The sequence below is a fragment of the Ovis canadensis genome, chromosome 2 (assembly GCF_042477335.2).
Source record: "Ovis canadensis isolate MfBH-ARS-UI-01 breed Bighorn chromosome 2, ARS-UI_OviCan_v2, whole genome shotgun sequence".
Classification (NCBI taxonomy): Eukaryota; Metazoa; Chordata; class Mammalia; order Artiodactyla; family Bovidae; genus Ovis; species Ovis canadensis.
In genome coordinates, this window is record NC_091246.1 from 180,527,939 (window position 1) to 180,546,742 (window position 18,804).

General features: G+C 35.8%; 1 protein-coding gene across 15 annotated transcripts in view; it reads right to left on the minus strand.

Annotated features, from left to right (window-relative positions):
• Positions 1 to 18,804, minus strand: part of R3HDM1 (R3H domain containing 1) — a 95,684-nt gene that overhangs the window by 23,758 nt on the left and 53,122 nt on the right. For all 15 annotated transcript variants that reach the window (XM_069577697.1, XM_069577695.1, XM_069577696.1 and 12 more), the window contains 2 exons: positions 7,236 to 7,390; positions 3,169 to 3,320 (listed from right to left, as the gene is read on the minus strand). In XM_069577697.1, the coding sequence (XP_069433798.1) occupies positions 3,169 to 3,320; positions 7,236 to 7,390 (307 nt within the window). The remainder of the gene's footprint in view (positions 1 to 3,168; positions 3,321 to 7,235; positions 7,391 to 18,804) is intronic.

Consider the following 18,804-nt stretch of genomic DNA (forward strand, 5'->3'; position numbering starts at 1 on the left):
TAGTAAAACACAGACATCGGCACACTCTCAAGGCAGAGAAATTATTCACAAAATAAAATATATAGACTATGCCAGAAGGGGTAATTCTAACACAAAACTTTCCTAAACTTGGCCTATCTCAGGGGATTGCTTGTTATCTAGGTTACCTATGGCTTCGAGAAATATCAAATAAAATGGCAAGCCAGTCAAATTCTTGGGCTGTGAAGAAAGGATGGATTTTGAGAAACAATTCGCAAAAGCTTAAAATTTACTGGAGGAAGAAAGTTGTAAAAATCTAACAAATAATTCAAAAGTCCAAGACCAGGGGGCTCCCTAATGGCCTGCAAGGTAAGAACGGTCCCTCACCTAAAGTAATTCCATTCTTCTCATTAGTAGGACTGTATAAAAAAAATTTGTGCTCAATTACCTCATTCTGAATTCTGTCAATAAAAATTTTTTAGAAATTTATGTTCTCTTTTGTTACATAAATACTTAAATAGTACCCATAATTTGATACTTTAGCCTTTGAAGTCTGAAATATTTCTCTCTGGTCTGTTACAAAATAGTGTGCTGACCCTAGATCTAGTAAGTACTTGTAAGTAAACAAATCCAAATTACAATGACACTAATTTCAACTCTGATTCTCTACAGTTCCAAGTGGGACATTTTCCACCAAGGTATCTCAAATTTTCCTTTAATTTTCATTTATATTATCGCCAAAGATTCATTTCTTCTTTCAAAGTTCCTCCCTTCCTACTGCTACCACCACAGTTGAGCAACCTGTCACGTAATGTGCTTAAATTACAACACTTCTCCTTGTGGTCTCCACCCAATTCAAATCCTTCTTAATGACTGCTACTGAGCTAATTTTTTTTCAAAAAGATAAGCTTTACCATATCAATTTCATATTTCAGAAATCACAAATACTTGATAATATCAGGAGTCTAAAATACAGATAAATTCAGGTACACCGTGGAAAAAGATGTTCAAGGCTAACAAATTCAAAGAAAAAAGCAAGATGACAAACAAAATATTCATAAAAATAATTCCACACACACAGAAAAATTCAGTGACAAATGAATTTTGAAACACAAATGAAAATATCCCTAATCTACTTCAAAACGGAAACACCAAACCCCCCTCCTCAAACCATAAAGTTTTTCATGTATCTGCTTAAAAGTAGAAGTGTTAGAAAGATAAATGGCAAACTCTGAACAGTGATCACTTTGGTCAATGAAGAGTAACTGCTTTGCATGAAGGGCAATTTCATGAGTGTGCAGTTTTTTCGGCTGCTCTGGGCAGCTTGTGGGATCTTAGTTCCCCTAGTAGGGATTAAACCTGGGTCACATCAGTGGAAGTGCCAAGTCCTAACCATTGGACCACCAGGGAATTCCCTTACTCCATGTGTTTTTAAGTGGTTTAATTTCTAAATCAAAATTATAGAAAATATAATGTTTAGAACATGTGATTCCTAATAGAGTTCACATACTATGTGTTCACTGAAAAATGACCTGAATGAAGACATCAAAATTTAACAGCTATCATCTCTTGAATGGTGAGGTTGTGGCTGATTTGCTTTTCCATCTTTTTTTACAGTTTGAAATTTTTTATATTTTCAAATTTTCTACAGTGATTATGTATTATATGTATAATCAGAAAGATCCAAACAAGTTAAATACAGAAAATGCTCTTTTAATGGACAAAATGCAAGATGTATGAGAAATGTTTATCTCAATAGAAACTCAGTGAGAGACTGAAAAATGAAAAGATTTTTGCATGAGATATTACCTTTCCTCCCTGTTCTTTACAGGTATCTATTTAAAAACTATTAATCTAAAATATTAGTTATTATTATCACTAATTTTTGGTGAGTTCACAAGAAATGAAATAGCTATAAGCATTCTCTCCATTTAACATTATTTTTGGCAATATAATTTACTAATTAATTTTTCTGATAAACACATGCTTACAAAAACAGCCGCTATGTCCAATGGAGAGAAAATAAATACTCTGAAAAGGAAATGTTTAAAACCAAAGGTAACTTTCTTATTACATTTTATTTCTCTAGGCTGTGTTAACAACTTTTCTTTTAATAACAGAAGTAAAATTTCACTAAAAGATGTGGTTCAGATTGAGACTTTGTTACTGTCAATTATTTCAAAGGATGACTGAGGCAAACAAAAACCCCAAAATGCAAAACGAGTCATTTAGGAGAAATAAAATGAATCTAAGTTCCAGAAATAGGACAAAGGGGACACTAGAAGAATACTAGTTTACAAAGATGAGGAAACACAGACTATGCAGATGATAAAAAGAACAAAACTTAAAAGTAGATTTTCTTTTCTCATGTTTCATAAAGATTCTGTGAAGCACCTTTTTAACAAAGTTCTGAAAAATAAAGGTGACAGTCTCTTCAAGTTCCCCTCTCTGTATGCTAGCTTTTGAGACTGCAGATCAAAGACAAAAGTATATTCTCCTTTTGAGTTTCAAGATAAAAATGGGAAAATAAATGGTAAAATAGGAAGAAAAAAACCCAACACTCAAACAGATGCAGTCTGAAGATATTTTCTAACAAGCTTGCCACTTTTGCAGATTATAGGAATGAAATTATTAATTTTTTTGAGTTTTTTTTTGTCTACATCATTGAAAGAAGTACTACAATTAGTTGTAAAACTAGTTTCTGTGACTGGTACATGGCTTGCTGAAAGGGACAACACGCGTGATCTGAATCAGGCTATGTTAAATCCTCATAGTACATGTAACAACACAATCAAACACAAAATTGCCTCAGTGATAACTGATTGGTTGAGTTGAAAGCAAAGATAATTCAAATTCTACTTTTGTGCATAAGGAGCTTGCAGAAGAAAATGGATTGCTAAGCAACTGGAGCTAAGGAAGACATTTTTCAGAACAAAGGCTCACTTAGTGTTCTTACAGAAACCTTATAATCTGGTTATATTTTAGTAAAAACATGAGTGTTTGGCTCAGGACTACAGCTTAGAGTTTACTAATGAGCAATGAGAGACGCTGTGACTTTTTCACAAATGTGTAAAACATTACTAGGTTACGGCAACTTGTGTAAGGATGACATGCAAATGCATGGAGTATTCCATATTAAAAAAATTAGCAACAGACCATAATCCTGATAAACAATGAGGAGCTACAAGATTAGGCTTTTTATTCACTCACCTTAAATTATTTTGTTGGCCAGGTGGAATGACGCTATAGTAAACTGGCATTCCTGCTGCAGGCATAGATCCTTGATTAGACTGATTAGGGAACATAACAGGCTGTTGATAAGTGTGATGGGCAATTCCTTGAGAACCTTGAGGCAGTGAAACCTAAAATTTCAAAGACAATTTAAAGGGAAAAAGGTTTTTCAAAACCTTGCAAAGGTCAATGTCTCCAGTCTCCCTGAGCTTTTCAAATATGAGCAGTTAGGAATAAGCTAAAACTGCTATAGGCTGTCTTGATAATTTAGTTATAGCATTACTACTTTATTTTTATATTTTTAAAGCCAGTTATTGTTTTTGGCTAGCATTTATCAGTGGAGAAGGCAATGGCACCCCACTCCAGCACTCTTGCCTGGAAAATCCCATGGACGGAGGAGCCTGGTAGGCTGCAGTCCATGGGGTCGCTGAGGGTCGGACATGACTATGTGACTTCACTTTCACTTTTCACTTTCATGCACTGGAGAAGGAAATGGCAACCCACTCCAGTGTTCTTGCCTGGAGAATCCCAGGGACGGGGAAGCCTGGTGGGCTGCCGTCTATGGGGTCGCACAGAGTCGGACACGACTGAAGCGACTTAGCAGCAGCAGCAGCAGCAGCATTTATCAAAAGTACAGTAGGCTAGGAGTTGTGTTCCAAAGTAGAAGTTATTTAAAAAAAGAAACTGTTTCCAAATACGGATAACCATTTGACATGGAAAGAATAGTAACATTTACCTCAGGTAGATCTAAGTAAAACTCAGGTAAGAGTACTGGTGAGATACACTGGATCAGGAAGTATGAGGTTCGGAGCTTAAGATATCTAGATGTGATAATGATCCATCAACTTTACTGTACATGTGACACTGGGCAAATAACTTAACTCTTCTGAGGCCCCAGAGTTCATTATCTGCAAAAATGGGATGTCTCTTTCACCTCAGGAGGGCTATTATAATTTCTATTTCCAGGATCTAGTACAGAAGGTATCTGAGGAACAGCAGATCTTTCAATTCTGTTTTCTACAGTATCTACATAGAAACCATATGAACATAATGGATTCATTTCTCCAGTTTCCATAGTTATCTAAAATAAAACCCACAATGGCATAAGGGTTTTGTAATTTACACGTGTGCCACATTACAGTGGTTTTGGTCAGTAAAAGCTTGTTTGATGCTGATGTCAACAACGGTAGTGTCAATGACAGTGACAGTAGTTAATGGTGATGACAGTCAAGGTTGACATTATTGAGTACTTACTACCATGTTCAAGTTCCGTTCCAAGAACTCTATGTATATTATTACATCAAGTCTTGCTAACAAGCCTAAGAAGGTATTTTTATCATCCCTGTTTTATGGAAGGGGTTAAAGCCTTGCTCAATGTTGTACAGCTACCGAGAAGAGAAGTCAGGGTTTGAACCCATGCCCACTGGCTCCAGAGTCGCAGTTCTTCAATCACTTCATGATTCTCTGTATCTGGGCTCTGTGATTTATAAGTTAATGATTAACTTTTAGGTTTTTCCTACAGTCCCTTCAAAATACACAGTAACCTCTGAATTGCTTTCAATTTGGCTCAAAGGCAAAGGTACCGTTGCTGGTTTGATTTCACTCAATTTTATATGACAAAATATATTTCAGTCTTTTTGTCTACTGAAGCAGTGTAACATTCTATCATTATTTTTGACTGTATTTAAGTTAGTGTATATGCTAGGTAGATCCAAGAAAAATGACACAGCTCAATCTAGATGATTTAAGCTACAGATTAAATTTTTAACTAATGGTAAAGAAAACACCTGAAATACCAAAAGAGAGGAAATGGTACTTGAGAAGGTACAGCTGTAGAAAACACTCTACTAAATAGATGATTTTTCAGGCTTATTTTTTATTTAAAAAATTTATTTTAACTTTTTCAGCTGAGCCATGAGGCTTGCAGGATCAGGGGTTAAACCCAGGCTCTTGGCAGTGAAAGTAAGGAGTCCTAGTCACTGAACTGCCATGGAATTCCCTCTGGCTTATTATTTAGATGAGTTTATCACCACCTAGCTTCAACCAAATGTGGTAGGAAAAACGAAGCAGGCTATCATTCATCACTTGTCAGGGCAGTATTTCTCACGATCATTTACCCAATATAAGGATTATGTGAAATATCATGAGAAAATGTACCTTGTATAAAGTATGCTATAGAAGTTATAACAACTGTCTCAGCTCTGAAACACTTCCAGTATCTAGCTCCATTTTTAAAAACTATAATAACAAGGAGATAATTTATTTTAAACTTATATTTCAAGGTTGATCTTATTTACGTGGTGCCTGGGTATCTGACAGATGCTAGCCAGACTAGAGTAGGCAGGGAGCATGAACAGGGTCTTGAGAAGGGAGAGTTCTTGGCTTGGTAGTGATCCTGTCTAATGTCTAGCTACAGAGGAAGTGGGAGATGGGCAGTCTCATGGGCCTCCACTTAAGCAGGGATGGTGGTGGTTTACTCGCAAGTTGTGTCCGACTCTTGCGACCACATGGACTGTAGCCCACCAGGCTCCTTTGTCCATGGGATTTTCCAGGCAAGAATATTGGAGTGGATTGCCATTTCCTCCTCCAGGAGATCTTCCCGACCCAGGAATCGAACCCAGGTCTCCTGTATTGCACGCAGATTCTTTACCAATTGAGTTAAGAGGGAAGCCCATTAAGCAGGGAGAACCATAGTAAAAAGCAAGGAGGATGTGAGAGAAGATGCAAAATCGGTTCCCATAATGTACCTTCTTTATTCCTTAGTTGCTTTCTATTATCACAGGGCTTCAAAACTAGACATATTCTTAGTGCTCAAAAAGTCCTTGACGATTTCACATTTTAATTACGATTTTCATTTTCTGGAATTTCACAGAATATGCTACCTCCTTTGCTCACATCCTGCCCTATTTTCAGAATGTCTTAATTAATTTATGCCCATAATTTTCTTTTAACAGCTAATTAAAGGTTTATATCTTTCTCTTCTGTATTAAGTCCCCAACTTATTCATGGCTGTGTTTCATATCCTTTCAGTTACTGGTCTGTAGGTTATAACCAATTTGTTGACTTGTCCTTAGATGAAATACATGTACATTTACCTTCCTAACTTGATTATTTTTACGTTGTGGGACTGAATGAAAATAGCCTCTGGATTTCTTAACAGTAGACTCCACTATAGGAAACCGGGAGGCTAAGAAAACAAACTCACTCGCAGGTTATTCCAGAGAGGTAAAGTGAAGTCACTCAGTTGTGTTCGACTGTTTGCGACCCCATGGACTGTAGTCTACCAGGCTCCTCAGTCCATGGGATTTTCCAGGCAAGAATACTGGAGTGGGTTGCTATTTCCTTCTCCAGGGGATCTTCCCGACCCAGGGATCGAACCCAGGTCTCCCTCATTGTAGGCAGACGCTTTATCGTCTGAGCCACCAGGGAAGTCATTCCAGAAAGGTAAAGGAAGATAAAATAAATGTCTGAAAATGTGACACAGTATGGGCTAAAGAAATCTAACATATTAACGAAACAGTAGGTATTTCTACTTGAGAATTATGAATTAAAATGCATGACATTTTCAATACAAGACACACTATTTCTTTTCTTCATGGGGGGGGGGGATATCAATTCCAGATTGGGAAATTGTACATTCTTTATTCAATAAACACTAATTTATAATCTACTCTATTTCATACACCTACATATACCTTTACTTTTCCCTCCTGTTCCACTCTCTCCTCAAGAGACTTTGTAAGGAGCTGAAGAATAGAATAAGATATTTGCTCATATATGTAGGTAGTTGGAAACACAAACAGGGCCAGAAAAATTTACTGCACAATATTAATATGGTTCAGATATTTTTCAAAAAATTAATGAAGTGAATGAATAATGCAATAAAATGAGGATAGAACAAAATCGTAACAATTAATAAAACTCTTTTAAGACTATAAAGTTACGAATTACAGAAGCCTTTCCCCACATTAAACAGAGAAGAAAGTAGCCCACATTTTATTTATTGAAAATCACCCCTAGCCAGCGCAGGTAGAGTGGCCACGTACCTGATATGATGGCACTGAAGGATAGGGGACGACCACTCCTTGAATCTGATTTCCAATGCCGTTGGGCTGGCCACCAACGAGGCTCTGGCTCTGGGGTTGCTGAACTCCAACTATCCCTTGGTAGTTTTGCTGCTGGTTGGGCATAACTTGATAACCTGTAATGGCACAGTGAGTTAAATCCTGCTTTGAATTTATTTCACTAGCAGTATGTTTTTGTATTTTAAGCAAGTTCTAAAATGACAGAATTTGTTTAAACAGCAAATCTCAAAAGCCCTCTATTATGACAGGCAACATTTAAAAGGTTTACTATGTAGGTAATCCAAGTCAGTCAGCACTTCCCTACCCCAAAACATTCAAATAAAATTTGTATTCAAAGATTTCCTTTGCACTTGAGGAAATTTATAGGGCCAAAGACTTGGTTTACACAGACAATTACTATTTGGCATATATTACAATTTGATATTAAAAATAATTTTCTGTGGACCAGGTCTGTCTACATAATTTGTGGGGCCCAGTGTAAAAGCAAAATGCAGGACCTCTGGTTAAAAAATGGAGAGTTTTGAGGTGCTATTGGCAGAACTAATCCTTTTAGAGACTGGAAATAATGGAAGGTGGGATGACTTTTATAGAAAAGCTGTATGTTTGAAAATTCAGACTAAGATATGAATCCTTATATTAGGAATGTCTCCAGGGCACAAGGAAAAATGGAATTATCTAGCAACATTTAAGATTATCTCCTTATTACTAAGGTTACTTAACAAAGAAACTGATCATTAGAGAGGTTAAGCAATCTGCCTGAAATTCATAAATCAAACACCAAAGAGACAGTTCTTCCTAAACTTGAGACACTGCTGATAACTTTACTAACTTGAGAGTATAAATATACTTTTATTAAATGAATTTATTAGTTATTTAAATGACTCCACAATAAGGTCTGAGTAATGAATATGAATTTCATGTGTTTCTTGACCCTAAAAGGGTTTCCTTAAGTAAATTAATTAGCTCAAGACATATATAAATTACTAGAAACTACCACAAATTCTTTTTTCTTTATAAAAAAAGAAACCAGATTAAAGAAAACAACCAAACTCTAGCCAGGGAATCTAAAGGTTTTACAAAGATAAACCAAATGACGGCATTGCCTGTACAAACTTCTACAACTAAAGGTAAGCTAAATGATTTCTCTAATACCATAGATCTATTTTGCTATCTTATAAATACCAGTTTTTATTTCTATCTTCATTAATTCCTAAAACAGGAGGGGCAAAGATCCCATTTCAGGTATTGATTTTGACAATGATATCAGCATACTTGCCTGAAGTCTTAATGATTCTTCTCAATGACTAAAATAATTGAATAAATTTAGCATCACCCTTTTCTAAAGACATGAATACAAAACATATTTGGTAACTAAGCAACATATTAGCAACAAAGTAAAATACAGATACAATCAATCCTTTAATAATGAAGGGTTTTATAAAATGGTGCTATTTCTATGGCAACAGTGCTTTATTGCCATGTTTCAAATGACTTCTCACCAGTCAACCTTTCCCAAAAAATGTATATCATGGTCTTTATAGGTAATAAAGTGACTATAAACATGCTATTTCCTAAACATCTCTCCCTGTGAAATTCCTATTAATATTCAAATTTGCAGACAAATAAACTTTCTTGCTCCTTAGTCTAACACCTGACATCCAACTCTACTTTCAGTTTATGACATGACAATCATTTCAAATTCATACTCTCCAAGCCCAAATACCATCAAGACATACACAGACACATTTCCACTCCTAGGAAAATAAAGGGCAGGAATGGAAAAGCGATGTGAAGATCCCTTCTTGTCACGGAAATGTCACCTCTGAACACCCACACAGCATCTACTGCAGTGTCATAATTTAGGCATAGCTCTTTATACACTGGGAAAGTAACTTCTTACAATGGACTTGTCAGAATCACAGTCCACTAAATTAAAAAGAAAAATCTCAACACCTAGCAGAATTCACTGTAACATAATTTGACTTAAATGGTCATGTCTCCTAAGAAACTCAAATGTTTTTCATAACGTTTTTGTATTTTATTCAAAATGTATTCAGAGTTATAGGTTGCCTCGAAGGAAAACTTTGGAAAAAAAAGTCAATTTATGTGCAAATGTGGTTCTGATTTCCTTTATCTAAATACGTCAGTATTTGGAGATTCACTATTTGCTTCCTGCCTGCAATTCCCTCTTATGAAAAAAAAATCTGATATAGAAAGCTTCAATCAGTAGCTCCAGATACCATGACACAGTGGTCTAATAGGGGGGCTTGGAATTTGCACTAATAAATTTCCAGTGGTATTTTTATTCTTTAATGCAACCTTATCTCCACTAATATTCATGCCTACGAATGGATGTATTTATCTGCACACAAACATCACATTTTGAAAATGTGCCAACATAAAATCCAAAACATCTGATTCCAGCACCTCATTTGTTAGAGGGTAGTATAAGGATTCTGTGAGCTCAAGTTGTGCCTGGAGGGTGATACAAGGTAAGTAAAACACAGTCCCTATATTTGAAATTGGGCATTCTCAGTCCTGACACCATAGCAGAATAGCAGAATACGTAGGGTATTATGAAATCAAGAGGGAGAAATCAGTCCTGGCTGATATCAACAGAGGTACTAACATTTGAGCCTGGACTTAAAGAGAAAAGTGGAAGATGGAGGTAGAATATTGGTAGAGAATCAAAGATTTTACAAGTAGAAGAGCAATGAGAACCATTAAGAAGTTCCAGATTTTAAAGACTGTGAAAGTAGAAAAATAACTAATATTACTACTTCATTCAGAGGTAGCATAAATAAACTGGGAACATGTTCTTAACTATTCTTAACTATTAAAAATAAGAATGCCAAACACTTAAAAAGAAAATATTTTCCCAAGAAGCTCTCCTATTAATCTTCCCATAATTTTGTTTATTGCCTTAATCCATATTTCTTAAAACTCGACAGGTAATATAAAATTGTTCCTATTAACTGTTCTCTCATGGCTTGTGTATACCTTAAAAACAACAATACTGAATACTGCTTTCTAAGGGTAGGGTTACCCACCCTGTTTAAAGGGAAAAAAAAAAAAACCCCAAATATCCATACCAACTATTAAGCAAATAAGCCAAGGAACTGGCCACTCATTTATATTTACCAAATAAATAGTGAGGAAAAATATATTCTTAACAGAATAGAATCAAAATAATATATGTTTCTATATTCCAATACTTTGGCCACCTGATGCAAAGAACTGACTCATTTGAAAAGACCCCGATGCTGGGAAAGATTGAAGGCAGAAGAGGATGACAGAGGATGAGATGGTTGGATGGCATCGCCAACTCAATGGACATGAGTTTGAGTTAACTCCAGGAGTTGGTGATGGACAGGGAGGCCTGGTGTGCTGCAGTCCCTGGGGTGGCAAAGAGTCGGACACAATTGAGTGACTGAACTGATGTTTCTATACAAAACCAGGAGCTCCCTATGTGCTGACAGGCTCACTGTTCATGTTTAGTGAATGGCTTTTGACAGCAAAAGTTACACTTAAGTTTTATGGTAACATGTCTATAGTAAGGTTAAACATACTTGCATTCTCATTAAAATAAAACTTGATCCCATAAACAGAAATTAACCTCAGTCCAGAATTCACGAATTACTCATTAAGTCTTCCCTTAAAAACGCATAGCCACCTCAGTGTGTACTTGATAAGGAAAAACAGAACTGTTTTAGCTCGTATCTAATATGTAAAGCTTGAAATGAAGGTTTAATTTAAACAATGCTGCGGGGAATGAAGGGACATTAAAAATACCCTTGAAAAAGGTTTATTTGACTAAAAAATAGGTTTTCATCAAAGAGAATTTGGAAAATACAACAAAGGGAAAAAACCAGGGTGGAAAAACCATTTTTGTAAAACAATAACTTGCAGATAATATTATTTACATGTTGTATTTATGGCTAGCCTTGTTTTTTCTGCATAGACAGCAACATACATTCCCACTTCCAATATTTATAGAAATGGGCCATATGACACATTGTTTCAAAACCTTTTCCAAAGCAATGTTTCCACAGCTAAACAACAGGGATTTTACAAAGCTATGTGGGAAGGAAGTATTTAAGGAGATTTTCTTAGAACATATTTAGACCTACCTCAAGTTAATAAGTTGGACACGACTGAGTGACTTCACTTTCACTTTTTACTTTCATGCACTGGAGAAGGAAATGGCAACCCACTCCAGTGTTCTTGCCTGGAGAATCCCAGGGATGGGGGAGCCTGGTGGGCTGCTGTCTATGGGGTCGCACAGAGTCAGAAATGACTTAGCAGCAGCAGCAGCAGCAAGTTAATAATCAAAGGATAAGAAAAAGACTCTGAACTCTCCATTGCCTTTTAGGAAGAAGGCACGTATCACGAAGTGAACAAGACAAAAAGACTAAGTATTTCAGAACAATAATCAGCTTTTGGTTTCCATTGTGGAATCCAGCCCAAACACAAACAAAGCCCAAACACCCATGTGTTTTCATTTAGAATACTAAATAATTATCATTTATTTGATAGCACAAGGTACAACTAGTAGCTAATATTTACATGACATTTATTAGGTTTTAGGTACTACTCTAAGCACGTTCATGTGTGAACTTTTTCCATGCTCCCAATCTTCAATCTTATGAAATCTTCAGTTCAGTTCATTGCTCAGTTGTGTCCAACTCTGCGACCCCATGGACTGCAGCATGCCATGGTTACTTGTCCATCACCAACTCCCAGAGCTTAATCAAACTCATGTCCATAGAACTGGTGATGCAATCCAACCATCTCACCCTCTGTTGTTCCCTTCTTCTGCCTTCAATCTATTTCTTACTATCCCCATTTTTCAGATGAAAAAACAAAAGCATAGAGAAGCTCACACTTTGCGTAAGGTTAACAGCTGTTAGGTGTTGCAGCTGGATTTGCACATAGTAGCCTGATGCTAATCTTTACTTTTCTCAGGGACAGATGTTGACACAGACAGAGTATTATAGTAATACTGCTCCAGCAGAACATGAAATGCCTGACCTTCCACTGTCTGAGCATTTTGGCTAATGAAGATTTTTACTACTGTTTCACATACCTGAGTCTCAACAGCAATTTAATTATAGGAAAACAAATAATTATTGTACATGGTCAATATTTGTGAGTATTAAGTATTATCCAAAACGGGAATCACAATGAAAGGCTATTAAGCAGTTAGCCTAGATTGTAGGTAAAAGAACTTATGGCTAAAAACAAGGCTAAAGGTCACAGAGTTTATTCAATCAGTCCATAATGTCCCCTCTCTCCTTCATTTGTTTTGCCCACTACTCCCAAGATGCATGGGTTGTGCCCTCTAACTACAAGGTTACACTTCTTTGCCTCAGTATAATATGATTTCACATGGACATAAAGCAACTGGGAAGGGGAAAAAGAGGCTCAAATGGGGTCGTATTTCAGCTTCTATGTTCCCTGGTCTGTGCCTCTCAGCATTTTATGTCAATCTCCAATGTTCCTCTGGATTCCAGGCTTGCTATTTTGCTTCAAAGGCTGCCTTTGTTCAAGATGTATACTCTACTGCCACATTCCAGATGAATACACAGATTTCTCTAGCAGAATTTTCATAAATTTGGCTCCTCCCTCCACAATGTTGAGTTCCTGCGCCAAGAAGTGAGCTTTTACTCAGTGGGGCAATGCCAGCTTTAACCTGGACACCATGTATATACGGGGGCATGTCCTGTAACAGGGGTGAAGGCTTGAAGTTCCTGTGAAGGAATGGCTCTTTTCTACATACTGAATAAGTTTTACATTACTTTTATATTAGAGGAGGGGAAATCCACCAGGTGTGAACCATAGTGAACAGAAAGCTACCAGGACCTTAGAAATCTTTTTAGCTTAAAAAGAAGAAAAAGCATTATTTAGCATTTGGTACGTTGCATGGCTGGTATCCTAGGAAGGAAATTCTACAACATTAAGAAAGGTGCCTGAATGACTTTTTCCAGAAGTCATGATTAAGTGTTTGACCGTTCATTCCAATACTTAAACAGTCTAGTGACTAGTTAAAAAAAGTATGCAATTTTAGAGTATACTCTCTAAAGAACATGATATTAAATGCTACAAAAAGATTACTGGACTTTTTCGAATGACATAAGACCATGGGATATATGTTGGTTAAAGTTACTATAATCACAAGTAAAATTAGAAATATTCAGTCAGAAAGCACCAAAACAAGGAAGAAAGAAACGCCCATCATTCTACTATTAAAGGTAAGAACCTTAGTACTGTTTATGCAAGACAAAACCACAATAGTGTATTAGCAACATTAAGAACCATGTAATAACAGACATGCCTCACTTTATTCACACCTGCTTAATAAAATTTACATCTTAAAGAAGCGTTGTTTTAAACCTTTGTTTAAACATTCAGGTTTCACAGCATCACTGTTACAGAGTGGCATTTATTAGAGAAGTGGCACTGTGGTTCAAGTTCATTATCTAATTCAGGCCAAAGGAGGGGAGGGACATAGCTCTGATATGTTCAAAAGTATAGTTTGAAGACTGTCAAATATGAGAAAAAAAAAAACCCCAATGATCTGGAAAAGAGGGAGAAGGGTGAAGATTAGGAAGGGTAAAGTAGACTCTTGAGAATGAAAAGTATTGCTATGTTTTAAAAATACTACAAGAGTATTTCCAGTATTCCGAGGCTCAATACATCCCTAATTTGGTTACTACCTAAATTATTCTTTTGTCAATGAAGTGTTTCAGTACATCTAATTTAAAAAAATCCTCTCTGTGACAAATATGGATTTAAACTGGGTGTATGAGGAAAATAGAATATCTCTTGTAGAAATTTCTGAATATTGTAAGGAAAGCATCTATTTTGTAAAGCAAGCAATGCCACTATATGTGATATCAAACAACAGAATAAAACACCCAGATTTCAGTGTAAGTGTTATTTAACACTGACATTCTCCTTTGTTACAAGACTGCAGTTTTGCAATATTATCCCATTTCTTCCAGCACTTTCAGAGGAAACCACAATCAATTCTGCAAGCTGAGAGAACCAGGACAATACAAATTGATGGCTCAGGCACTTCCCCGGGGGGCTCCAAAGAATATTCTATTTTTAACTCTCTCTTTCACTTCAGCAGGGAAAAGAGCAAGAAGGAAACACGGTGCTCAGCAGAAAAGAATTGCACAGGCTTTAACAGGCTAGCTTTATTTTATATAGGTGACCTGAACTATCATTTGTGCTAAAGGAAAGCAATCTTAATAATACGGATTAGACATAATCAGAAAGATAAGAAACTGAAGAAGTGCTTAGTCAGAATAGTCATAAATATAAGGTTATTTCATTTAACGGTATTTTAAATTTTTTCAAGACTGAATTTGCACAGCAGAAGCACTGCTCTCAGGGCAGATTTTTTTCTTTCCTGGGTGAGCCATTTTGCCAACTCCAAATTTAATTGTAACCAGGTATCTACAAGATAATTTATGAAAACCATTTCCAAATCATCAAAATCTCAAGTTTGTAATCTGATCTGTATTATGTCTGTGGCATTATTTTAGTGAGCAGGCAAATTCAACTAAGGATAAGTCTGTTAGGTGAATGTGGAAGAATACACATTAACCTAACACCAGCACACAATTGCTGTTCTTTATCTATCACCCTCTGCTCCCCTACTCCTGTGCCTTAAATTAACAAAATTACAAACATAAAATATTAATCTAATAAAAACAGGTTCATACAGGTTATAGGTCAAAGCTATTTAAATGACAGTCCTATGGAAGAGGGTATACAACTCAAGGAAATCTATGGGTACTTACCAGATACGTTTGGCTCCAGTGGCGGCAGGTTAATGAAGAAGGGAAAAGGGAAATATGTGGATTTGTAGGTAATATACAATGTTTGAGTCTGTGCTGGTCACGCAATACTAAGAAATGCTTACAGAATCAACGATAAAACAAGGGTAGCCAGGACTACCACCTAGTAATATAAACACAAAATTCCTATTACTCAAGTCAATAGTTGTCAGTAAATGGCTTGGAGCTAGAGTCCCTATTTGACATAACTTACACGTTATTAAGTATCACCCCTCCTCTGCTTATCCAATAGGATCCTTTCTTCCTTGCCTGTCTTTCATATCCTGGTTACTTTTAAATTTGTGCCCTGCAAAGCTGCCATTATTCTTGGTCATCTTAACAAATGTTTTTCCTGTGGTTGTGGTCAACAGGACCCTACTGTAGTCTGCTGCTTGGAAAGCTAAGATTACAGGTATAATGCACTGATAATCTTTGAATTCACCAGAGGTTGCAAAACTAAAATGATATTTAGCTTTATGGAGTCATTTTTGCTTCCCACATGCATACAATATCACAGTTTGGAAAAAAAATTAAATTATATCCCTTCAAATACCTTCAAATGCTTTTATGTGTCTTAAGTCCATTTAATGGCATGCGTAATAACATTCCTAAAAAGCTATTTAGTAATAGGGGAAAAGATGTATTTGACTTTCGCTAATGAATCTGGCATGCTTAGGACATTAAACTTTTAAGAAAAGCTCCAATCAAAAGCAATCTGCCATTCAATTCTTCTTCGGAAAATAAAGCAACAGCTTTCATGAATTTTTAAAAGGTAAATTATATTAAGCCAAGGTTGTCATTTAAATTGAAATCCCTATTTCTGAGTATGAAGCATGATTAAAAGGCATTACAATTAATGGAAAATATAAGCAAATGTTAACACTTTAATATAGCATTAAAAGAAAGAAGAAGGGAAAAAAGAAAAGAAAAGAAAGCAGTGGAAACCTGAGTAAAAAGAAGCCAGGAAGCAGCTGAAAAAGAGACCGGTTCACTGTGAGAAATGTAAACCTCTCAGACAGTGCTACGGCCCCGAATCCAACAGCTCAGGAACAAGGCCAATTATTGCAAAATATTAAACATATATCGTGAAGCTGCAAACTTTTCAAAAGAGTCCTAAGAATGAAAGCAGCTAAACAGAGAACAGCCAGGCCTCATAAACCTAAAATCTTTGCTGTAATTACTACCTGCAGGAAGTTTCTTTATCATATACTTCATAGTATTCAAGCTGTACATTTTATGGTAAAGGGTTAAGATAACAAATTCTTACTATTGCAGCTGGCAAGTAACCACATCTTTTAAAATCTTTGCTTGTATGGCTCTGTTACAGCAGTAGGCACTAAGCTATTGCAAACCAATCTTCCAGTAGTCTACCTTTCTGAACTAGAAATGACTTATTTAAGACAGACACACAGAATTATGGAATTGTAGGGTACACAGAGGCTTCAACAGACATATTAGCAAAACTCCCTTACTCTGCAAGTGAGTAAATTGAAACCTAGAGGCTTTAAATGATATACCTAATATCAGTTAAATACAAATAAGGGCTGTTAGGATTTGACTCCTATTTTGTTTTCTTTCATTTTATACAATACATTGTCCAAGAGGCCTTATGTAGCCAGAATTTCTTCTGATTCTGTTGACAGGGGTTGACTCAACCTTTCAACCTTGTTTTAATGACCATAGTAGTTTCACATTCATAACAGAAGATTTGTACATTCATTCCCCAGCAGTAATGTTAGTACTGATTTCAATTCAGTTCCCCAAATAGATGGGTTTATTGTCAAGGAGATCAGTAACTATAGCAGTCCTCTGGCATGTGGATGGAAGACCAATCCTTGAGATATTTCCCCAACTTCCTTCCTGCCCTCAAAAGGGAAAATAATAGAATATCTTATGTTTATATTGCTCATACCCTATTGATCTGAGAATATCTGATTCAACTGGGTTTGTTAATTTAGAGCAAAATTTTATTCATATACAAACATTTAAAAATTACTTATTTGTGCCTCAGTGGCAATAAATTGTCCCAAGTCTATCTAAGGGATGTGAAAAATCACTTCTAATTTTAGCCGATGGGGATGGTGGAATACAGACAAATATAAGAAAAAGGAAAACCAGAAAGTATAATGTTTACATACAAACATGTAAATTACTGAGAATAAATTGCTTCAAATCTGTAAGAAGAAAATCAGAACCAAAAAGCTGCCGTGTCCATTTCCCAGTGCATTTTGCTTCTCTGTTAGGAGACACACAAACATAAACGCACATTTCTTTGGTTTTAAATGTCTTTATTCGGACACACTGGCGCTTAGTTGCGGTGCATGGGCTCTCGGTTGTGGTGCACAGACTCTAGTTGGGCTTGGGCTCAGCTGCTCTGCAGCATATGGGATCTTAGCTTCCTGACCAGGATTTGAACCCATGTTCCATGCATTGCAAGGCGGATTCTTAACCACTGGACCACCAGGGAAGTCCCAAATGCACATTTTTTTCTGTAAGCTTAGACATAAAAAATAATCATTGGCTAACCACAAAAGTCTTTAGATTATATATATTAATCATCCAGCTCCTACAAATTCCATACAAAGGTTCAATATAATGACCAACCAAGTATGTGGCACTGGCACGACTGACATTTTCTTTCCTACTTATTAGCATAACTATTTTTTTCCCTTTCAGATAAGGGTGCTTTGAGGATTTATTTCTCTTCTAATCTTCAAACTGAATGACATGAACCTTAAGTTTGAGTTGAGAAGATATTATTACATAAAGTAACTAGAGGAACCAACTCTAGTTATAAAGTGTTATATTAATATTGTGACTGACTCTTTTAAGAGTCAAACACAATGGCAAAGTCATTCATTCAGACACATACACTTTTCTGTGCCTGTACTGTCCAGATGCAATCTGACTTATTGTTTCTTTCCTTCCCACCACAACCACCAGCATTAAGAAAAACCCAACAATTAAAATATCACTGATAATGAACACATGTTATCTGTTATGTAGATATTCTGGCCCTGAATTGGGAGGTGTGGCATTTATACTCATTTTCAAATAAATGGGAATATTTTTGGTAGAGAAGCATTTGCATGAACATCGTGGTCCAAACTGTGATGGAAAGTTTTAATCTTGCAGGCACTTTGACAATGGAGAAGAATAAAATTTAGCCATGAAAAAGAACAAAACTGAGAAGCTCACATAAATACAAAACAAAGTTTCTTTGCCTGCTTCATTAACTGGGTATACTAATGAACTAATAAGTTAATTAGTCACACGCAAGGTATTTGAATGGGGAAAGAAAAGGCCATTTCTTTTTTTACTATCATAACATTAGCTGTAATCTGTATTATAATTTGCGTTATAAAATTATTATAAAATAATTAAACATTAAAATGTAATAAGTTAAATAATAAAAATAATAAAATAATAAAAATAACCAATATAACCTGTATTATAAATAATAAATATAATAAAAACAAATAAATAAAAATTAAAACAATAATAAAAACAATAAATATGATGTTTTTTAAAAAACTATTATAATTATGGATATAAAAAATAAGAAACTATTATAATTATGATATGAAAAGTCAGTCAAGGAGGTCCAGGAAACTCAGGAAACAATTTCAATTAGAATAAAACAACAATGTATTTAGTTAGTGAGCAGTGTCATGACCAATGTC